The 24,941-nt window shown below is 35.0% G+C and overlaps 1 protein-coding gene across 6 annotated transcripts in view; it reads left to right on the top strand.

The window, feature by feature from the left end:
* Positions 1-24,941, top strand: part of WDR7 (WD repeat domain 7) — a 353,142-nt gene that overhangs the window by 41,284 nt on the left and 286,917 nt on the right. For all 6 annotated transcript variants that reach the window (XM_038525932.1, XM_038525930.1, XM_038525933.1 and 3 more), the window contains 4 exons: positions 11-113; positions 6,314-6,446; positions 6,744-6,992; positions 7,773-7,993. In XM_038525932.1, coding sequence (XP_038381860.1) covers positions 11-113; positions 6,314-6,446; positions 6,744-6,992; positions 7,773-7,993 — 706 coding nt within the window. The remainder of the gene's footprint in view (positions 1-10; positions 114-6,313; positions 6,447-6,743; positions 6,993-7,772; positions 7,994-24,941) is intronic.

Below are 24,941 nucleotides of genomic sequence, written 5' to 3'. Positions count from 1 at the left end.
TCATTTTCAGTTGCCTCCCAGCTAGTGATTCATTCCGCAGTGATGTAGGGAAAGCGGTTGAAAATTTAATTCCTCCTGTACAACATAGCCTCTTGGATCGAACAGATAAAGAGGTAAACTTCTTCAGGTATTATTTATAATTGATAGTGACATTGAAAATTTTTTCACAACTACATTTATCGGTGGCTCTTCTTAGCTAAGAATTTGAAAGATTCAGGTTGCTCTGTTAAATGTCATAAAATAATTTGACATGGTTAGTTATAAGCACAATTGTAAAATGTACATATCTTAATCATATACTTTGAGTGTTCTCGTTTCTCTGAGGATATAGATGATCTTTTACTGATTACATAGTGGGAATGACTTTTTGATAGAATTCATATTGATGGTATAATTTAATGGTATTGATTTATGCTATCATGTGATTATAAACATAGTGACATGGTATAATTTTAGTTTTTTTTTTTTTTTTTTTTTTAGCGCTTGCATTTATTAAAATCTCATTTTTCTCCCATTGTTCTTTTTTTTTTTGAATTTATTTTTTATTGGTGTTCAATTTACTAACATACAGAATAACCCCCAGTGCCCGTCACCCATTCACTCCCACCCCCCGCCCTCCTCCCCTTCTACCACCCCTAGTTCGTTTCCCAGAGTTAGCAGTCTTTATGTTCTGTCTCCCTTTCTGATATTTCCCACACATTTCTTCTCCCTTCCCTTATATTCCCTTTCACTATTATTTATATTCCCCAAATGAATGAGAACATATAATGTTTGTCCTTCTCCGACTGACTTACTTCACTCAGCATAATACCCTCCAGTTCCATCCACGTTGAAGCAAATGGTGGGTATTTGTCATTTCTAATAGCTGAGTAATATTCCATTGTATACATAAACCACATCTTCTTTATCCATTCATCTTTCGTTGGACACCGAGGCTCCTTCCACAGTTTGGCTATCGTGGCCATTGCTGCTATAAACATCGGGGTGCAGGTGTCCCGGCGTTTCATTGCATTTGTATCTTTGGGGTAAATCCCCAACAGTTCAATTGCTGGGTCGTAGGGCAGGTATATTTTTAACTGAGGAACCTCCACACAGTTTTCCAGAGTGGCTGCACCAGTTCACATTCCCACCAACAGTGTAAGAGGGTTCCCTTTTCTCCGCATCCTCTCCAACATTTGTTGTTTCCTGCCTTGTTAATTTTCCCCATTCTCACTGGTGTGAGGTGGTATCTCATTGTGGTTTTGATTTGTATTTCCCTGATGGCAAGTGATGCAGAGCATTTTCTCATATGCATGTTGGCCATGTCTATGTCTTCCTCTGTGAGATTTCTGTTCATGTCTTTTGCCCATTTCATGATTGGATTGTTTGTTTCTTTGGTGTTGAGTTTAATAAGTTCTTTATAGATCTTGGAAACTAGCCCTTTATCTGATACGTCATTTGCAAATATCTTCTCCCATTCTGTAGGTTGTCTTTGAGTTTTGTTGACTGTATCCTTTGCTGTGCAAAAGCTTCTTATCTTGATGAAGTCCCAATAGTTCATTTTTGCTTTTGTTTCTTTTGCCTTTGTGGATGTATCTTGCAAGAAGTTACTATGGCCGAGTTCAAAAAGGGTGTTGCCTGTGTTCTTCTCTAGGATTTTGATGGAATCTTGTCTCACATTTAGATCTTTCATCCATTTTGAGTTTATCTTTGTGTATGGTGAAAGAGAGTGGTCTAGTTTCATTCTTCTGCATGTGGATGTCCAATTTTCCCAGCACCATTTATTGAAGAGACTGTCTTTCTTCCAATGGATAGTCTTTCCTCCTTTATCGAATATTAGTTGCCCATAAAGTTCAGGGTCCACTTCTGGATTCTCTATTCTGTTCCACTGATCTATGTGTCTGTTTTTGTGCCAGTACCACACTGTCTTGATGACCACAGCTTTGTAGTACAACCTGAAATCTGGCATTGTGATGCCCCCAGATATGGTTTTCTTTTTTAAAATTCCCCTGGCTATTCGGGGTCTTTTCTGATTCCACACAAATCTTAAAATAATTTGTTCTAACTCTCTGAAGAAAGTCCATGGTATTTTGATAGGGATTGCATTAAACATGTATATTGCCCTGGGTAACATTGACATTTTCACAATATTAATTCTGCCAATCCATGAGCATGGAATATTTTTCCATCTCTTTGTGTCTTCCTCAATTTCTTTCAGAAGTGTTCTATAGTTTTGAGGGTATAGATCCTTTACATCTTTGGTTAGGTTTATTCCTAGTGACATGGTATAATTTTAGGAGGACAAAGATAATCATAGAATACTGCTGAATGATAGTAGTTCATTACTTGGATAAGGCATTACAGTATCTCCTCAAGATCATACAGTATTTTAAATGTTTAGGCATTAAAAATAATAAAAAGTATTTCCTATATAAAAACCAAAGTTTATTATGACTTCTAAAAACCTACTTAATATCAATTTAGAGTTGAAATATAATGGCACTGTGAGTACTAGGTTTTTACCTCTATATTTTTTGAACATTAAGGACTAAATTTCCTTTACTTATATTCTGGGTTTGCACAGCTTTTTCATTTTGAACATTTTGTTCCATCTTTATGTGAAGGGATGATGAGGGAAAGAGAGTTTTTTTTTTTTAATATTTTGAATTTACAGAATTTATACATTTATGTATGGTTAAGATGCTCTGTAACCTGTCCTTTATTTTCCTAACTTGAACATATACTTCTCTCCAACCAGTCATTTCCAGGTAAACTAAAGGGTGATGACTGGTATAAAAAACATAGATAAGGGGCAGCCCGGGTGGCTCAGCGGTTTAGTGCCTGCCTTCAGCCCAGGGCACGATCCTGGAGACCCAGGATCGAGTCCCACGTCAGGCTCCATGGATGGAGCCTGCTTCTCCCTCTGGCTGTGTCTCTGCCTCTCTCTCTCTCTCTCTCTCTCTGTGTCTCTCATGAATAATTAAATTTTAAAAATCTTAAAAAAAAAATCTTAGATAAAACAAAGTACATATTATGTTTTTAAAATACCAGTTCCCCACTATGTTTTAAGTTAAGATACATACATGTATTATGTGGTGTGAGATACACTTTGGAATATGGAATATTGGCTATTATAGCTGCTGTAGCAACTTTTTCATGTTAAGCATATTGGTTATCAGTTACAATATTCAGTAATATTCTGACTTCAGTTAAATCACAAAATTGATTATGCATAATGTATATAGTTTCTATAGGCGAGTGATTTTTCAGAAACACCACCAAATACAGTAATTAGATTATTATTATTTTTTAAAGATTTTATTTATTTAATCATGAGAGACACAGAGGCAGAGACACAGGCAGAGCAAGAAGCAGACTTCCCACAAGGAGCCCGATGTGGGACTCGATTCTAGACCCCAGGATCATGTCCTGAGCCAAAGGCAGGCACCCAAACGCTGAGCCACCCAGGTGTCCCAATTACTTGTTAATTATAATTGTCAAAACTGATATTATTTTTTATTACTTTTCAGGATAAGATTCTATGCTTTAATATTCAAGTATTTGTGAATTGATAATCTAAACTTTAATTTTGGGGATCCCTGGGTGGCGCAGCGGTTTAGCGCCTGCCTTTGGCCCAGGGCGCGATCCTGGAGTCCCGGGATCGAGTCCCGCGTCAGGCTCCTGGCATGGAGCCTGCTTCTCCCTCCTCCTGTATCTCTGCCTCTCTTTCTCTCTGTGTCTGTCATAAATAAATAAAGAAATTTTTAAAAAAGAAAAAAAAAACCTTTAATTTTATGAGCCCACCCCTATTCAGTATTTTCAAATAAGTGATATTGAAGGCATAAGATCTTAAGCAGAAAAATCATTTGTTTTAAAAAAAGTATACACAAGAGGCTAATGAATGGTTTTTTGTTCCTAGTGGTTTATAGTTAACATATCAGGCTAGGTTCAAATTGATTATGTAAATGTGACCAAGTAAAATATGCTATTAGTTGAAAATATACTACTTTAAAAAATGGAGTCTTGGACAATCTTGGTAGTTTAATTTGCTGCTACTCTTAGTGACTAAGCAGGAATGGGCAAAAAACTAGGATTAGTGAGTTCTCTACTTTTGACCTTTATTTTTTATTTTTTATTTATTTATTTTTTTTTATTGGTGTTCAATTTACTAACATGCAGAATAATACCCAGTGCCCGTCACCCATTCACTCCCACCCCCCGCCCTCCTCCCCTTCTACCACCCCTAGTTCGTTTCCCAGAGTTAGCAGTCTTTACGTTCTGTCTCCCTTTCTGATATTTCCCACACATTTCTTCTCCCTTCCCTTATTTTCCCTTTCACTATTATTTATATTCCCCAAATGAATGAGAACATATAATGTTTGTCCTTCTCCGACTGACTTACTTCACTCAGCATAATACCCTCCAGTTCCATCCACGTTGAAGCAAATGGTGGGTATTTGTCATTTCTAATAGCTGAGTAATATTCCATTGTATACATAAACCACATCTTCTTTATCCATTCATCTTTCGTTGGACACCGAGGCTCCTTCCACAGTTTGGCTATAGTGGCCATTGCTGCTATAAACATCGGGGTGCAGGTGTCCCAGCGTTTCATTGCATTTGTATCTTTGGGGTAAATCCCCAACAGTGCAATTGCTGGGTCGTAGGGCAGGTATATTTTTAACTGTTTGAGGAACCTCCACACAGTTTTCCAGAGTGGCTGCACCAGTTCACATTCCCACCAACAGTGTAAGAGGGTTCCCTTTTCTCCGCATCCTCTCCAACATTTGTTGTTTCCTGCCTTGTTAATTTTCCCCATTCTCACTGGGGTGAGGTGGGATCTCATTGTAGTTTTGATTTGTATTTCCCTGATGGCAAGTGATGCAGAGCATTTTCTCATATGCATGTTGGCCATGTCTATGTCTTCCTCTGTGAGATTTCTGTTCATGTCTTTTGCCCATTTCATGATTGGATTGTTTGTTTCTTTGGTGTTGAGTTTAATAAGTTCTTTATAGATCTTGGAAACTAGCCCTTTATCTGATATGTCATTTGCAAATATCTTCTCCCATTCTGTAGGTTGTCTTTGAGTTTTGTTGACTGTATCCTTTGCTGTGCAAAGATGTAAAGGATCTATACCCTCAAAACTATAGAACACTTCTGAAAGAAATTGAGGAAGACACAAAGAGATGGAAAAATATTCCATGCTCATGGATTGGCAGAATTAATATTGTGAAAATGTCAATGTTACCCAGGGCAATATACACGTTTAATGCAATCCCTATCAAAATACCATGGACTTTCTTCAGAGAGTTAGAACAAATTATTTTAAGATTTGTGTGGAATCAGAAAAGACCCCGAATAGCCAGGGGAATTTTAAAAAAGAAAACCATATCTGGGGGCATCACAATGCCAGATTTCAGGTTGTACTACAAAGCTGTGGTCATCAAGACAGTGTGGTACTGGCACAAAAACAGACACATAGATCAGTGGAACAGAATAGAGAATCCAGAAGTGGACCCTGAACTTTATGGGCAACTAATATTCGATAAAGGAGGAAAGACTATCCATTGGAAGAAAGACAGTCTCTTCAATAAATGGTGCTGGGAAAATTGGACATCCACATGCAGAAGAATGAAACTAGACCACTCTCTTTCACCATACACAAAGATAAACTCAAAATGGATGAAAGATCTAAATGTGAGACAAGATTCCATCAAAATCCTAGAGAAGAACACAGGCAACACCCTTTTTGAACTCGGCCATAGTAACTTCTTGCAAGATACATCCACAAAGGCAAAAGAAACAAAAGCAAAAATGAACTATTGGGACTTCATCAAGATAAGAAGCTTTTGCACAGCAAAGGATACTTTTGACCTTTAAAGTGGAGACTTCTTTTTGGTAAAGAATGGTTGTGATGAATAGTCAGTTTTTCTGAAGTAGAGAAAAAAGAATATAAATACTAATTCCAGAGAAGGACTATATAATATAGTTTTCATTTTGTTGCATGTTTGTATTTTACTGGATTTGAATGTTAGTTGACATTAATGTAATTAATGCTATACAATTACATTAAAATATTGTTTTTTATTCTGATACTGAGACAAAGTACTTAACATCCTTATCTGAAAAAAATGTTGATATGTGAAATATTTTGATTAAAAAGACAGCATGGGGGCTCCTGGCTGGCTCAATTGGTAGAGCATGTGATTCTTGATTTTGGGATCATGTGTTCAAGCTCCATGTTGGGTGTAGAGATTACCTACAAAAAAAAAAAAAAAACCAAATAGGACAGCTAAAAATATTTGAACCTTTTTTTTTTTTTTTTTTTTTGCAGTTGCTTATTTGTCCTCCTGTTACTCGGTTCTTCTATGGATGCAAGGAACACCTCCATAAACTATTAATTCAAGGTGATTCTTCAGGAAGATTGAATATTTGGAACCTGTCAGACACACCTGATAAACAGGAAGGTAAAGAAGATAGTAATAAATCATGTGCAGCAATTTCTTAATTCTTTTAATTTAGCAACCTAAATACTAACCACTGCATAATAAATCCATAATGTACATATGTCATTTTATTCTTAGAATTATAGTTTGTGACAGTTATTCTCTAGTATGACTGAATCAACCATAAGTACATTTATTTTAATGTGTTAATACATTAAAATTTTTATGTATAATAATGTATTTAATTAAACATTAAATGTTTAATTTTTTTCTAACATGAACAATTTTTTTTTCTAATACAAAACAAAACCTCCACAGAACTGAAAATGACAACTTCTATTAGTTTGCAAGAAGCATTTGATAAACTGAATCCTTGTCCTGCTGGAATTATAGATCAGCTGAGTGTGATTCCCAATAGTAATGAGCCTCTTAAAGTAACTGCAAGTGTGTACATACCAGCACATGGACGACTTGTCTGTGGCCGTGAGGACGGAAGCATCATTATTGTACCTGCCACACAGACAGCCATAGTACAGCTGCTGCAGGGGGAACACATGCTCCGAAGAGGTATGCTGAAGATGTCTAAAGTGTTTAGAGAACTCTGTAACCTATAATTGTGATACTGCTAGTATTTGCCCTTTTTGTTTGTAACAAGTACAATGCATCAGCTTAGTTGTTAGCCTGCTAGAAGTTGGTAGAATTTTTTGATGTGTGGGTAAGACACAGTTAGTACCTATTGGGATATATACCATGTGATGACTACATGTAAAAGAGTCTGAGTTTACCTCTTGGTATATGTTAACAGCTTCATTTATCACTAGTTATCTCTATAGCTTACTAAGTAACTATATTAACAATACTGCCAATCTTTTAGAATAGTGCTGTTCAGTAGAAATATGTATATGTAACAATGCATGATTTTCTATATTCATGTTAATAAAGTAAAAATGGAGCAGATGAAATTAATTTTAATAATGTTTTAACCTAATATAGCAAAACTATTTTCAACTCATAAAAATTGAATAAAATTTCAATTTTATAATATAAAATCAGTTGCAATCACTATAAAATATTACAAAGGAGATATTTTACATTACTTTTTTGTGCTAAATTTCTGAAATCTCCTGTATATTTTATAGCACGTATGAGTCTGGACTAGCTACATCAAATGCTCAGTGATCTCATGTGGCTAGTAGCTAGTGTATTACAGTTATTCTACAAGATAAAATTAGAAGTTTTTTCTATGATAAAATTTATATCTCTTCTGATAATTCATGTTTACATTTATTTGTTGAAGCCTTGTAAGACTTTTGTTTTCCCATTTTAAATCCAAAACCTCATTCACAGGTTGGCCACCTCACAGAACACTCCGCGGTCATCGGAACAAAGTCACATGTTTGCTATATCCTCATCAGGTCTCAGCTCGTTATGATCAAAGATATCTGATTTCTGGAGGTGTGGATTTTTCAGTCATAATTTGGGACATATTTTCTGGAGAAATGAAACATATCTTCTGTGTGCATGGTGGCGAGATTACTCAACTTCTAGTTCCACCCGAAAACTGTAGTGTAAGTTGATCATAAAAGATTATTTTATTGTGGTAGCCCTGAGTTATATTGCTACCAGGCACGATATAAATGGAATTTAGAGTAATTTAAAATATGATGAAAATATTAAAACCCTTTCAATTTTAAAACTAGATAATGTTAATATATAATATTTAAACAAAATTATAATTATTTGCTGTTGGGTACAGAAATAGAAGATGCACATTAGTGTTTTTTTGTGTTACTCTCTTCTAAATAGGATGGCTTATCTCTGGAACATAGTAGCAGTTTAGAATATGTTTATTGAAGTTTCAATTTTCCATTTTAAAGTAATTTAAATATTCATAAAGATGTTCTGGATTCTTCTTATTTTCAGCTCTATCTGAGCAAAAGGATGGTGAGTGCATACTTTGTAGAGGTAAATATTTATCAACACTTATTAATAGCATTTGTTTAAAAAAACACTTATTGTGACAAGAGAAAGTCACTGATAATGATTTTGGAAGATTTTGTACCCATTTTTGTGAAAGCAGATTGCTTTCTTACTGCTGGGTGTGTAGTGATGTCAAAAAACCTAATAATTTTAGTAATGAGGTCTGAGGAGACTTTAGGACTGATAAATAACAGACTCATAATTTTTCTTCATAATTTTACTTTTTGTTAATCGTGAACTTTTTCTTGTGATTAGCTCCCTTTGTGTGTGCACTCACCATTCCCCAGCATCCACATATGTGTGCATGCACACATGCTGTTGTCTTACACACGGGCTTCATGTTTATCAAAACCATTCAGCCTCACAAGTTATGCTTTTACTGAGATGGAAAAGCATTTTACTTGCGTATCTGACGCAGAGTTCCCCAGATGTTTCATTTCAAAACCCAAGAAATTTTCCATGGCTTTTCTGCTTACTTAATCTTCCCAATAATATACTTTATCTCCTCTTTTTTTGCCAGAGCTAGATTTTTTTTTTAATAAAATAATTTTTATTGGTGTTCAATTTACCAACATACAGAATAGCACCCAGTGCTCATCCCATCAAGTGTCCCCCTCAGTGCCCGTCACCCACTCACGTCCACCCCCGCCCGCCAGAGCTAGATTTGTTTTGATTTGATATTGGTGATGTAGGAAGTCCTATTGCCAGTTGTCTTTTTTTTTTTTTTTCTTTTTTTTTCTGTCAGACTTGGAGATTCAGGTTCTTTTTTTAAAGATTTATTAATTTATTAGAGAATCCTCAAGCTGACTTCCCAGCTGAATGTGGAGTTGGACGTGGGGCTCAATCCCAGGACCCCTGAGATCATGACCAGAGCCAAAATCGAGAGCTGGCCACTTAACCAGCTGAGCTACCTAGACACCCTCAAATTCAGGTTCTTAATCATTTTTTTCCTTCTTTCTTCTTCCTGCCTTTTTCTTTCTTTTCAAATTGGTTGTTAGTTTCTTTTTTTTTTTTAAATAGATTTTATTTATTTATTCATGATAGACACACAGAGAGAGAGGCAGAGACATAGACAGAGGGAGAAGACAGAGGGAGAAACATGGGAGCCTGATGCGGGACTCGATCCCAGGACCCCCTGGATCACTCCCTGAGCCGAAGGCAGCTGCTCAACCACTGAACTACCCAAGTGTCCCGGTTGTTAGTTTCTTATCTCCATCACTGTAAACAGTTGCTATGTGTTTATTTAAATGACTAATCTTATGTCTATTTTAGTAAAAAAGATATCATCATAATTGCACTGTGAGTTGTAGCACTGTTACCCCTGTCCTAAACTTCATTTTGCAGTAATTAGGCCCTATAGTGAAACATGAGAATTTTCATCCCTGACTGCAAATCTGTTAAACTAATTTTTTGATGCTGAAGTTGATTATTTATATTATACCAGGTTAGAACAATCAGTTCTGATTTGGAGGACTTCTGTTGTTATAAGAATAAAACATTTAAAATATAAGAGAAATATATATTTTAAATTACAAATATAATTAAAAGAATTTGGAGTGGTTTATATAAGATCACATTTTCTGTTTGAACCTATATTAATATATAACTATTTTTAGGTTGTATTTTGTATGAGAGCATTGTTTTGTTTTAAAAAAACTCCAAGTGGATATTTAAAAAAGAAATTGTTTTTGACCAGTTGCTTTTAGAAATAATTGTCAGTGAGTAGAACGGTACCTAGTAGACACATGCAAACTACATAGGAAATGGGCTCCTTACTAGACAAGAGGCTGGCCCAGGTGCCTCACTAATTGGAGGAAGAAGGACACAGACCAGGAAATTTGGTACTGGGAAGATAACGTATGACTCATAATTTGTTTATAGACTTAACAGAAATTCTCTTATTTTTAATTGACATTCAAAAGTACCAATTAAGACAGACTTTGCTTTTAGCTTTGTGATAATTTAACAAGTAGTGACTACCTGGTTAATAATTTTTTCAATTAGCTGATGGCTTTAGGACGTGAAGTAATATGTCTGCAGGTCAAAGAGCCTAAATGATTAATAAACTAAGAATTTGATATTTGCTACATATTTAGCAAATGACTATCTCGCTGAAGTTAGAGTTGATGACATAATGAGGGGTCAGTGCTTGAGTTGTCCCTTGCAAAAATTGATCTCGTGTCATTTTCTTTTAGCAGAAAATATTTTTATTTTAGAGTTGTGTCTGGTCCTTGGGAGACAAACATAATGACTAAAGATAAAAAGTTTGTCATCTGCTTTTTAGATTAGAATAGAGCTGTATTTTTTTTTTTTTTTTTAACCGTAGGTAGAATCAGAAAGTTGAGTTTTGACTTCTTGCAATTTTTTTTTTTCTTGCAATTTTTTTTTCCCAGGAAAAGCTGTCCTAAAACAGAGGAATATTAACTGTGTTTTAAAATTTACTTAAATTATAATCAAGAATATATAAAGTTGATGATTTTTCCTTTATTTTATAGTCATTTCGTGTTTACCAATATATAGAAGCAAATCATCATTTCTTAGTTTAGGAAGATGGTGAAGAAGGAATGAGATCCTGTCTACCAGGTAGAAAAAGCTGCAGGCTGCTCTGAGGTGGACTGTATGCTCCTTCATAACTCTACATACATGCCTTAGCAGACCAATGACATGTACTTTCTTTCCTACTCTCTAGCTATTTCTTTATCATCCTTTCTTCCCCTGTTCCCCATCATCATTTTTGTCCCATTGAGCATCTTTTTAACCAAAAAACCTTTCCATATTCTTGTTTTAAATTAGCGTTAATTTGATGCCAGGCTCAGTGCCTGTGTATACTTTATTTTTAATAAATGATTTCTCTATTTTTTAATGATGATGGGAGTTTATTTAAAAATTTGACATGTTCATAGGTGATAAATATGGCCTAATTACAAGTATTGATTATGCGGAGTACTTAAATTGAATAGATTTTTTTTTTTTTTATTTTACTTTGAAGATTTTTTGTTTTTCATTTTTTAAAGGGATTTAAATTTTTTCCCAAAATAGTAAAAATTTGTTTGGTAGGTGGAGTGCTTTGAAATTGAGTTTGATTCATCAGATAGTCCAGATAACTGAGATTTAACTTCTGTATATGATATAGATTATTTTAAATAATTATAATATAGTAAGAAAGTTAAAATTTTACTGAAGGTATCCTTTGAGACATGAAATATTGAAATACTTTAGGATTGTATAGTGTTAAAGGGTTACTGAGAACAATTCATAAAGCTTCTGGGGGCAGTGTTACTATCTGCCATGTAATGTATTTAAGTGTTCCCAGAAATATAGCTTTGCATTTTAAGTCTCCTACAAGGTCTACTATATAAATGGTAAAGGGGAGATACTAACAAAGTGCAGTGAAGGGTAAGGTGAGGGGAGTATTTTAGGTACTCAGAGAAATGGGTAGCTTTGGGAAACTACTCAATGCTGTGAGCTTTGACTGTTTCAACTTTGGGAGTGATGATGGAATTGGTAGTTTTGAGATCTTTAATATTAGGTTATCACTTCTATTTCTTTTTAAGGTTATTGAATATAAAGGGAAAAACTTCAGTTTGAGGTGGTTTTTCTTTTTGGTGGTTTGGTTTCTTAATGAAACAAAATGTATCATATATACAGATGAACAATACATGTACCTGTACTGTATATGCATGTGAATGAAACATATACATGTGCTATATGTACATAAGAAAGATATATACACATTTGCTGTTCATACAAAAGATACATGTACACATGCTGTATCTACATGCAAAAGGTCCATATGCATGTGCTTTGAGAACACATGAATGGTACATACACATGTGCTGTGTGTACATGTGCAAGATACATATGCACATGCTGTGAGTATACAAGAAAGGTATATATACATGTGCTGTGAGTACACAGGAAAGGTACATGTACATGCACTGTGTATATTTGAAAGATAACGTGTGTGCTATTTATGCATATGAAAGATACATCTGGAAGGAAACTGAAATGACTTAACTAGTATCTGAATTCTATAACATAGCATATGATCTTACACCATTTTTGTTAGTCATTCCAAGTTGTGTTTATTGTTTTTTTTTTTTTAAGATTTTTAATTTATTTATTTATGACAGAGAGAGAGAGAGGCAGAGACACAGGCAAAGGGAAGAGCAGGCTCCATGCAGGGAGCCCGACGTGGGACTCGATCCCGGGTCTCCAGGATCACGCCCTGGGCGGAAGGCGGTGCTAAACCACTGAGCCACCTGGGCTGCCCAGTGTTTATTGTTTTTAAAAGAGTGGTTTTCACCTTGTATGTTGCTGTTCAGAAGTTAAAGCTCTGAGGCAGTTTTAATAGGATTCAAATTTAAAGTGGAACTCTTAAATTATTAAAAAATTAGATTGCAACTTTACTCATATAGAAGACTTTTTAGGAAAATCTTTTAAAAATAGGCTTGCTAAAATTTTGAGGTTTTAATTTTGACTTTTCATTTGCACTGAGAATATTACTTATTGTAGTATCTTAAAATATTTTATAAATAGCTATATAGAATACAAAATGTATTAAAGCTTATTAATGAAATGCAAGTCTCTCCCCTCCCCCCACCCGTTCTCCAACTGTGTGATTCCCTTAACTTGGAGTGTAGTATCTTACAACCCTTCAGAGGTTTTCAATGCTAGAATGTTTTAATGCTTTAGAAATGTAGCACTTTAGGTCAATTTATTCTAATAACTGAGAAATTTAAGCAACATAGAGTGGTTAGAGATAGAATGCTTTCCAGGTTTGGGTAGTTGTCAGAGGTAGGCTTGGGTGAATTTCCAATATCTGAACTGTAGGCTAGAGGAGGCCAAAGAATACATCAAATTCCCAGGGAGTTTGAGGAGGAGAGCTCTTGAAAGGGAGGGCAGCTTTCTTAAGGATTCTGGTATGCTGCAGCAGGAAACTCCTTCCAAGTCTCTGGCTTTAGGATTAGTAACCTAGGTAAGCATGATTTGACCTCTTTCCTTCACCTCCCTGCCAACCAGCTTCCCCTCTTATTCATCTTTTGTTGTTGTTGTTTTTTTTTTTTTTTTTTTTTTACACTATAGCTTCTAGTATAAAGGATTCTACTCTCCAAGATCCAGGTATATTTTATTTCCACATATTTTAATTTCAGAGAAAGGAACTAGACTTTAAAAAAAAAAAGTACTTAAAAAAATAAAAATAAAGTACTAAGAAAATAATTTTAAGATGTCAGGAAAGCTTTAAAAAACATTTTCCCTAGTAAGCCAGGCCAAGATTATTGATAGGCATGAAAACGCAGAAATTAAAAAATAACACTAGTGACCCAGTAGAATATTTCTTACCTGTAGAATGGTACCAACATCTTTGCATGGAGCTCTCCATATTTCCTCATTAATCTGTACTTAGAGGGAGTGGCTGCATTTCGAAGTACACCCTGTGACATGGAACATCTGTGTGTGTGATACAGTGAGATACTATTTACATTTAAAAACCACACAAGTCCAAACTATGTACTTATGGTTACATGCATAGGCAATAAAATTATCAAATTGAACTGAAAAAGTAAGTTCCAAATTCACATTCTGCTTTGCTTTGGGTGTGAGAGGAATGCATATGGAAGAGAACAAAAAAAGTGACTTTGTTAAGTATTATATTTTATTTACTTTTAATATATAATACTTATTTACGTCATTGGCATGGATGATTGGATTATAAGCTGTGTGCTTCTAGCAGAACTTTATCCAAAATGGAATTTTTGGAAAATGTTTCCAAATAAATATTGTACCGGTAAAATATATATATATATATATATATATATATATATATATGTTTCTTTATATGAATATATAGGCTAACTTCTTTAATAGATTACTTAAAAATGATTACATTTCATTTATCTTAATAAATTTGTATTGTCCCATAATCTCCAAAAGTATCCAGAAGGGGGCAGCATGGGTTTGTGAAAACTGGAATGTCAGGCATCTAACCTGTTTGTGCCTCTGTTTGGCAACGTTAAAATCCCCCGCTTTTAGAGACAGAGATATGATAACATGAATGGTGTATGTGACTATACGTATGCTAGCATAGCTGATGTTCACAGCCATTAACAATGAACAAATTAGGTTTCTTTTTAATATATTGTCCTTTTTAAAAAGCTTTTGCCTGAATTAGCTCTTATCACCTTTTTGAATTTAGGCTTTTGTCATTAATTTGAGTGTTACATTTAAAAAGCAGTGTTTATGACATGGTCTCTAAAGCCAAGCAGAGTAAACTTTGGTAGTACAAATTAAACAAAATGAAGAGGCCGAAATAACATTTTTTCTGAAATATATCGCAAGGCACATAATGTGCTGTAACAATCTTTTTTCCTTTAACATTTACTTCTCTTAGATTTTGATACCATTTTTCACATTTTTATGCATGCAACCTGTCTTTTTGAAATTAATTTTTATTTTTTTAAATTAAATGTTAGAATACAAATGTTTTCAAGGGATGTTCTGTTCATCTTTCTGTGTCACAAAGTGTATTCCAACATCATATTTAATATTTGGTTAATTAAGTTTATCAGAAATTTTAGAATGCTGCTTGAAAAAATTTTTCTCTGGTCAACAGTGAGAATACAAAATAGTATACCTAAATATTTTTGCACATCTGAGATGATTTCTTAAGATACATTTGTAGATGTGGAATTTCTGTATAAAAGGGCATATTGATTTTTTAAAGTCTTTTAAATAGGTATTGCTAAATTATCCCTTAAAATCTTAGGGATAGGTTTTTACCACCTATTAACCCTCCTTACTTTCCATCATCCTTGTTATCTTTTAAGCCTTGCTAATATTCAGGCTTTTAAGTGGATGTATGCAGAGTATGTATACATGAATAGCACCAATTCTCATTTTGAAGACACAAATGCAGTAATGTATATATCAGTACTATTTGGCTATCCATTCTGATTAGCTTATTATTCTTTATAACTTCATGTTTTCCAGATTTTTACTGCTAGCGTATTATTTTATTCAAGATAAATAATTTTTCATATTATAATATTTATGTATTCAGATATAATACACCCTGTTATGTAGGAAGCTGAGAAAATTAGTAAGAGACTGTTAGTGTGTGGTCTTTTTGATAGTAATGACAAAAATTGCATGCTTCTATTCAGGCTATGCTTATATTGTGCTAAACACTCTAGAAATTTAGTTTCCCTTGATCTTAGAAAGGCTTTTTTTAGCTTTTAAGTCATATTTTTTTGGAGTAGAGAAGATTGTATCGGGCATGATTAGTTTTAATAATAGAAGTCATTTGATGCTAAGCTTTGTGAATGAAGTGGTTGATTAATTTGAATTTTTATTTTGAGCTGAAGATACAGTATGACATAAAGACTAATTTTTCTTGAGTAACTTAATCATAACGTAATTTTAAAATGAGTTAAAATCTATCTTAAAATGGCAGAAATTGGAGATCCCTGGGTGGCTCAGCGGTTTAGTGCCTGCTTTCAGCCCAAGGCATGATCCTGGGGTCCTAGGATTGAGCCTGCATGAGGCTCCCTGCTCAGTGGCTAGTCTGCTTCTCCCTCTGCCTCTGCCCCTCCCCCCGGCTCATGTACACACTCTCTCTCTAGTAAATAAAATCTTTTTTAAAAAATTTATTCATGAGAGACATACAGAGAGAGAGAGGCAGAGACACAGGCAGAGAGAGAAGCAGGCTCCCTGCAGGGAGCCCGAAGTGGGACTCGATCCTGGGTCTCCAGGATCATGCCCTGGGTTGAAGGCAGGCACCAAACCACTGAGCCACCCGGGCTGCCCAAATAAAATCTTTAAAAATAATAATAATAATAACAGAATAATAATAATTTAATGAGTTCCTATCATAGGCTGGGCATTAATTCCAAACACTTTACAGAAAGTGTTGCTAGAGCAAAGGCAGACACTTATGGACTGAGCCACCCAGACACCCCATTTTATTATTTCTATTTGCAGTTACCTACATTCTCATTTGGATGATAAAGGTCTAAATCTGGGGAATGCATTCATTTCCAGCTTTATAATGACTTCATTATAGATACACTTTGTTCCTGTATCAGGAACGGCTTTTCATTTCCTCGTTTCCTTGATGGCCAGGTGGTTTTAGGATCTGCCCAAATGAGGGATGAGTTCCCTTTCTCTCTCAGTGTAACTGCATCTTTTTGTTGCATGAGACAGAACTTTCAGGAGATTAGCAATTTCCTAGAAATTGCACTCGAGTATTGTGCTTTGCCTGCTCACTACCCGAACATTAGTGTTCTTGTCTGAGTGGCCCCAACTGTCTCATTTCTAATGGAAATTTGTGGGCAGATTACAGAAGAGCTTGACTATTACCCTTGCGAAGCCTTTGGCAGCTTGACCCCAGATGTTCAAGGGGGACGTTTGACCCTAATTTACTGCTTTACTTAGGCATAAATTATCGGCGAGGCACAAATTTCTTGCTTAATTGTGGACACTGAAGGTCAGGTTTCTCTAGTGTTCTTTGATAGAGACTTAAAAAGCAAGCCAGAAACAAAAAAGTATTTTTAGTATATATATTTTTAGTAGTTTACTGGTAGGAGGTACACATATTCTTTTAGTATCTCCAGTTTTAAAAATGGAGTCAGTATCTATGAACCCACTTATTTTCATGAGAAGGTAAAAAGATATTCCATAATTACATCAGAGGCATAAATTCAGTGTTTATTTCTTGTAAGGATGCAGGTGTAATTGGGGTAAATAGGTTGAGGCTGAGCCAACAGATTCACAGTCACTAGGTGAGATAGATTAGTGCCTTTCACCTTTCTGAATGAGACATCAGAAAATGGAAGGCCAGGACCAACAGCCACTAGGAGTCGAAAGTCCCTGACCTCTGAGAAGGGGGGCCCTTTGTGACAGGAGACTTTAACTCTTGAATGTGTGTAACCCAAAGTTTGGGCTCGTGGGTGGCTTAGTGGGTGATGCGTCTGTCTTTGGCTTAGGTCATGATCTCAGGGTCCTGGGATCCAGCCAAGGGGTTGGGCTCCAGCTCAGCAGGGAGTTGGCTTCTCTCCCTGCTTGTATGTGTGCTCTTTTGCTCACTCTCTCAAATAAATAAATCTTAAAAAAAAAAAAGGAATTTTGATTATTTTCAGTCTGCAGTGTTGACTTTCTCAGTCTCTTAAGACCCAACAATATGTAAGTGAAGTTAAAGGAAGCTTGTTAACATTTTAAAGACATGAAGTGAAAAGTTATAAAGTAAATTCAAAACAGTGTGAGGAAACATTCAGGAACAGTGGAAGGTGATCATTGAGTTGTTGGATTGAATACTTATATTGACTTACATTGTTAAAAGTGCTAAAAACTTTGTTAATGTAATTTTAAGGTAGTATTTGAGTGACAGTGATGATTATGCAGGTAGAACTATACAGATTAGATTAAAGCAGAGATACTAATATGAAGAGAAAATACAGAAGAGGAAAACTAATATATTGAAGAATTATAAATATCTTTCTGTTTCCTGGTAGATGCCTAAACATTGGCAACTCCTTCAGAAAATAAATAATAAATAATAATAAACATAAATAAATAAATAAAATAAGTAAATAATAAAATTCCATAATAATAAAATAAATAAATAAATAAAAATAAACAGCCGTTCTTTCAAATTCCTATATCCTACTTTTCTTTTAGAGAACTGTGGATTGCCTACTTCTCTTGTATTTACCCTTTAGTTTTCATCTTTGATCATTCAGCTTTGGAGTTTTTTAAACTCCTTTTGCCTCCTATTATTTATAATACATTATTTGCTTTTTAAAAACATGTTTTAGGGGCAGCCCGGTGGCTCAGCGGTTTAGTGCTGCCTTCGGTCCAGGGCCTGATCCTGGAGACCCGGGATCAAGTTCCACATCAGGCTCCCTGCATGGAACCTGCTCCTCCCTTAGCCTGTGTCTCTGCCTCTCTCTCTCTGTGTCTTTCATAAATAAATAAAATCTTTAAAAAAAAAAAAAAACATGTTTTAACTGCAATTTTACATGTTTAACACAACACTGAAAATGTTTGACACAGAAGAAATAGCTAAGAAGGTAAAAGGTCACCTATTATCCTTGTACATATAAGAGAATCACAATGAACATTTTGATAGCTTTCCCTGTGGCCTTTTGAAATCTGCCTACTGTATACTTGTGATTATATTGTAGATATAGTTATCTGAGCACATTGCATCTTCATTTAATGTTAACTTTTCCAAGTTATACTTATTCATGAAAGTAATTTTTAATGATTGTATAACCTACCATATTTATGTGAGGATACCATATTTACTTAGCAGTTCTCCAACTTTCGATATGTAGATTGTTCCTAACTTGAACATATGTATTATACCATCTTTTTAAATTAAAATTATGGTTGTTCCCTTGGATAGATTCCATGAATTTTTTTAAGATTAGAACCTCAGAATTTTCGTGTTTTTAAGGTGACTGAGGTATAGTAGCAAATTATTTTCTACCCCCATGCCCACTTCATTGTCTCTTACCAGCATAAAATGTTTGTATTTACTTCGATGCTTCAGTTGCCATACCTGTAAAGTGGAAATAATAATTATACCTACCTCAGAGGGTTGTAGTGAGACTGATGAATTATAACATTTGGAATTTAGCCAACTATTTAGAATAATACCCAGTACAAAGTAAGAACCCAATAAATGCTGGTTGTTTGCTATTATAATTTCTAAAATCTTTGGCTAAATGGATAGGTGGAAAGAATATCTTGTTTCAATTTGCATTTTTTTGGTTACTTGAGATATTGAAATTTCTCTATGAAGATTTTAATGATTTTTTGAGACATTTTTTGTCCTTTGCTTATTTGTTTTTCTTGGGGATTTTAGTGCTTGTATGAATGCTTAACTTAATTGAAATGTTAAGCATATGTGCTTTCTATTCAAATTTTCTCCTGTTCTTACATAATCTATCCTTTTTCTGTGTAGCTTCTTGCATATTTTTGAAGCTTGGAATCTTTCCCTTCCAGAAATGTGATGAAATTTGATTTAAAAACAATGACTGGACTAAGAACAAACATCAAATACTTTATCAGAAATTATGGGGTGAGAAAAGAAGGCTGATGGACTTTTTTTTTTTTTTTTTTTTTTAAGAGAGGGAGGGAGAGAGATGAGGGAAGGGCCAAAGTGAGAGGCAGAGGGAAAGAGAGAATCTTCAGCAGGCTCCATACCTAGCGTGGAGTCCAGTACAGAGCTGAATCTCATGACTCTCAGATCTTGATCTGAGCCGAAGTCAAGAGTCAGATGTTTAACCCACTGGACCACCTAGGTGCCCCATCTTACATTAAATTCATTTTTTTTTGGCTGTTTAATTAATAAGGAAGCAGTTGAAGAAAGATGGAATTCAGATTAGCCCACTATTACCAATTGTATATAGTGAATGAGGAAATTAAAACTTGTTTCTAAAAGCTTTATTTTTGGGGCTCCTAGGTGGCTCAGTTAAGTATCTGTCTTCAGCTCAGGTCGTGATCCCAGGGTCTTGAGATCAAGCCCTGTGTTGGCCTCCCTGCTCAGCGGATTGTCTGCTTTGCCTTCTGCTCCTCCCCCTGCTCATGATCTCTCATGCACTCCTCTCTCTCACAAATCTTTAAAAAATATTGAAGTCTTATTTTCATATAGAACATAAACATGAGATGGTTAGTCACTGTTTTGGTTGGATTACTGGTCTTTATTTTCCACAACAGCTATCAAAGAAAAAGCTCTCTACCTTTCTTTTTCCTTAAAAAAAAAAAAAAAAAAAAAAAAAGGATGAGCTATGGATTTCTAAAAAAAGTTTTTAAACTAGTTTCATGAAAATATGGAAATGAGATGAATACTTTAGGCCCTTTTTTTCCTTCAGGTAGAATATTTAAAAGTGATAAATGATGCATCTTAACTGCACATTTATGTTCCATATAAAGAGTTCTGGGAAGTATGAGAAATAATGATTAAGAGAATAGCGAGATTGATTTATGACTAAAAGAAGCTGGTCATTTATAGCTTGTCTAATGATGGGCATATTTAAAAGGAAAGACAGTAGCTATCATATATTTAGAGAATACTCAGTAAAATTGGGGAGGAGTTAAGTGATTGCTCACAAAATGAAAAAGAATAATTTAGAAAATAAATTAGTAAAAGTAGGAAAAATATATGTATGTAATTTATATTGGGAACTGTTAGAATGCAGAATCATCTCCCCAGAGAGCTAGTGGAAGGGATAAACTAGCTGTCTCTAATTTCTGTAATTCACGGCAGATGTTTAGGAACTGGTTACATAAGAGGTTTCTGGGAATGGTTTAAAATGAAGTCTTGTAAAATGCATAAGGTCAGGTTGGATGACCTAGGTGGTATATTCTGACTCTATCAGATTCTGTGATAGTTTGTGGCATTCTGCTGCTCAGCACTAATGTATTGTGAGGATTATTTACTGGCAAACTCAATGAGACCTTGGTTGAGGATCAAAATTATCTAGAAAGAAAAATTAGCCCTGCAATATATATGTTTTGGTCCAGTATCTCCCTCCATTTCCTTGTCCAGTTATCTTAATTTTTTTCATCAAATAAAAATACAGTTTTCATTAAACATTCTGTTTATTATTGTTAGCCTTTGCTTTTAATTAGCTTTTGATGTCATTGGTATGTATTGCTTCTAGGGCAGAATTAATAGTATTTGGGCAAAAAATAGTATAGTGCAGAATTATTCAGATTCAACATGAATAATCATGTTGATGCAATCACCTATAAAGTACTGGCCAAGTTGATAGAATGCTCAGTCCATGCTGTACAAGTTTTGAGTGTCAAAACAGTGAAAAAATGTACATGGTGCTCATGAGTCACACTCTGTAAGTCTGTCCTAGCAGTGGTTGTGGAGTGTCTTTTGTGAGACATTTAACTGGCGTAAGGGAATAAAATACTAAAGCTCTTGCTTATATCCTTTTTTTTTAACTTTAAGAAATTGAGCTTCTGAACATTTAGTAGATGGAAGGAAACTGGTATCTCACTTACTTCTTACATTCTGTGGGCACATATTACCTGGGGGAAGAGCAGACCTGCTACTGAGAGGAGGCAACAGCATTGCTCTTGCAAGGTGTGCTTGTCTGGTTCCTCACCCGGCTACCACAAAATGGGCACAGAAAATGATGGAACATATTTCCGATGAAACTTCAGTATCTTTTCATCAGCAACTTTATGGTTTAAGGCAGCGATCATTTGGTCAGTTTGGTGGGAGGGTGGCCAGAAAATGTGTATTTATATAATGTTTGTGTTTACATCCAACAATCATTAGCAATGAAATCCTTCTAAAGCTGTATATTATATTTTGAGGTGTTGGTTAGTGCTGACATAATTAACCTTAGACACTCAAGAAGGTGTCTCCTTTCATCTCAGATTTGTTTATTTAAATATTTTATTTATGTTTTTACAATTTATGTTTATATTTATGTTTTATTTTTTATGTTTTTATAATAAAAATGTTTTATTTTTTATTTTTTAAATTTTATTTTTTTGAGAGAGAGAGAGTGAGCACATGAGCAGGGAGGGACAAGCAGACTCCCATGGAGCAAGGAGCCAGACAGGGACGGGGTAGTGGGGCTCCATCCCAGGACTCGGAGATCATGACCTGAGCTGAAGTCAGGTGCTTAACTGAGCCACCCAGGTGCCCCGAGTCATTTTTTGTTATATATATTTTAAAGATCCTATTTATTTGAGAGAGCATGAGCAGTGGGGAGTGGTAGCAGGAGAGGGAGAAGCAGGCTCCCCGTTGAGCTGAAGCCTAACATGGGAGCTGGATCCCGGGATCTGAGATCATGATCTGAGCTAAAGGCAGACTGACCCTTAACCAGCTGAGCCACCCAGGTGTACCTCTGAGTCATTCTTTTAAAACCTATTTTTTGTGTGTGGTTTACAATGTACATGGTATATTGGCACAGGAGCACATATATAATTTTTAAATATACATACAATGGGAATACATTACAAAGTTTTTTTTAATGAATGGAAATGTGACCAAAAAAGTAGCATAGATGCATGAGGTTCACATTTTTTAGTTGTATTATTTTAATTACACAATTTAAATGTCTTATGCATAATCCCCATACAGTGTCCTTGACGTTAAGTCACATTTAGGTGACTTTTCCAGGTTAAAGTGGAACAAAGTTAAGTAGAATGAAATTAATTGAATTATGGAATGAGTCATTGTAGGTGAAGTAGATGTTCAAGAACCAAGATCTCTGGAATTTAATAATTTAATAATAAAAGAATTGTGGTAATTCAGTTCATTTGTGGGGAAGCTGGGTCTAAATCAGAGATAGGAGTTACTAAATATTATTTAAGAAGTGCTTCTTTAGTAATTTTGAGGACAGATAAGAAACCAAGTTAATTGCATTTTAGCAAATCTTTTAAGTGCTTTCATTTAACAGATAGCTGAGAATTATTTATCATTACTCTGTTCATTGTTTGAATTAAAATTAATACCAAAGTGGTGCTTGAGAATGGACTTTTTTCCTTTTACATTTAAATAGGCTAGACATTTGCTTTGTTTATACCATTAATTTGTTTTCACACAGCCTGTGAAGGTAACCATCAACCCACAATTAATTAGTGGAATCAAAATTAATGAGGTTTTACTGTATTGGGCTATTTCCACTATAGGCCAGTTTTCTTCACACGAGTTGGACTAGCATTTTTTTGAAAGAAGAAAAATTAGATTTATTTTAATCCATATTTAAAAAGCAGAGAACCATCTTTTCTTGTGAGTTAAGTACCTCTAATAACTATGCTTTCTTGGGCTTAGCAGTATTGATTTTTTTGTTTTGTTTTGTTTTCAGTCTTGATTATTTTGGCTATTTCCAGACTGTTGCTTATTACAGTAAAGCTAGAGTTAACTCTTCAGATGCTTATTTTCATTTACAGGGATGGTATGTCATTTTTAGTTTGGACCACACATTTTTTTGTGTGTGGGGGGTGGGGCATGTCATTTTCCTATTTTCATCATTATTGCACTGTGTGAAAGAGGAACAGAACTGTTCTTCAAAGCATGTTTGTGTAAGTGTATATGTGGTACTGAGGTACTAGTTTTTCGTGTGGTAATGAAAAGCTAGAGTTTTTTGAATTAAGTTTATTTTTTCCCCTTCAGAATATGATTTAATCTACTTTTTTTGTTATAAATTTATTTATTTTTGGTGTTCAATTTGTCAACATATAGAATAACACCCAGTGCTACTTTTTAAAAGAAGATCCTTTGCTGTTATTTAGTATTTCTTTTGTCCTTTATTTTTACTAATAACAGTGATAAGATGATGTAGAGTTTTTAAGTCTTTTCTTGAGGGTGGATTACATTTTCTTGAATTTTTAAATTTTCCCACTTGTATATAAATGGGGAGGGTGAAAATTGAAACTTCTCTTGGGGAGTTGATGCCTGGAGATTAAGTTCCTCATAGGAATGGGGAAGCGTTTTTTTGTTTGTTTACTAAGTGTCTGCAGTCCTCTCTCTGCTAAGTTATAAACCATCCTACCATAAGACATTTGGCAGAGAGAATGTGTTGGTCAATAGTTGCCAGTACTTCTGTATCCCCTTGGATGTTAAGATCTACCCGTAGATCATAGCTTGAGGAGCACAAAACATAGTAAAGAATCTTGGTGAAAATTCACCTGTTGTTGGAAACTTCACCCCAACTGCTGCCTCTGTTTGAAATGGAATGCCAAGAGTGCACCTGGACTCAGATGAGATGACTGTGGACTTGGGGGCCAGCGAGTCAGCTAGTGAGGTATATGGCATCAGTGAAGCATTAGCTCATTTTTAAACATTTTTTATTTTTTAAAAAGATTTTATTCATCTTAGAGAGAGGGAAGGGGTGAGAGCACACGAGCAGGGGGAGGGGCAGAGGGAGAGGCAGAAGCCCCAGTGGGGGCTGATTCCAGGACCCCGAGATCATGACTGGAGCTGAAGGCAGACGCTTCACCCACTGAGCCACCCAGGGGCCCACAGTAGTTCATTTAAAGATGAGGAGCTTGTGAGTCAAAGTAGCAGAGTCACAAGCAGTGGCCGGTGTCGTGTGCACTGTGGCAGATCGGTAACTGATTAAAGGGCGTGGACAGATGAAAAGAAATGTTCTCCAGAAGGCATTCTTTTTAGTAAATCATACATAGAGGAAAAGATCCCTGCAAACATTTATTTCCTATATGAGAGAAATAAAATGATTCCTTTTTGGCAATTTGATGTTGCTAAATAGTAATAGTAGTTAACCATTAATGTGGCAACCATCCCTTTTTGTGAATTGAAGGATGGATATATTTGATAAATACAAAGTTGTTACTAACGGTAATCTGTAGAAATGCAAAAGAATCCATGTATCAAACTGTTATCTTTGGTTAGCAATGTATATCTGGTGGAACTCATTTTATGTGGTCTGAAATATCTTTGCCCTGTTTTATCCTAACTTTGCCATATTTAAATTATTTTTTTGTAGTTTGCCACTTTATTTTGATTTATTATTTAATTATAAAGCTAATTTTTGTATGCCA

The sequence above is a fragment of the Canis lupus genome, chromosome 1, assembly GCF_011100685.1.
Source record: "Canis lupus familiaris isolate Mischka breed German Shepherd chromosome 1, alternate assembly UU_Cfam_GSD_1.0, whole genome shotgun sequence".
Taxonomy (NCBI): domain Eukaryota; kingdom Metazoa; phylum Chordata; class Mammalia; order Carnivora; family Canidae; genus Canis; species Canis lupus.
The sequence above is the reverse complement of the archived record's forward strand: the minus strand, read 5'-3'. Positions and strand labels throughout refer to the sequence as shown.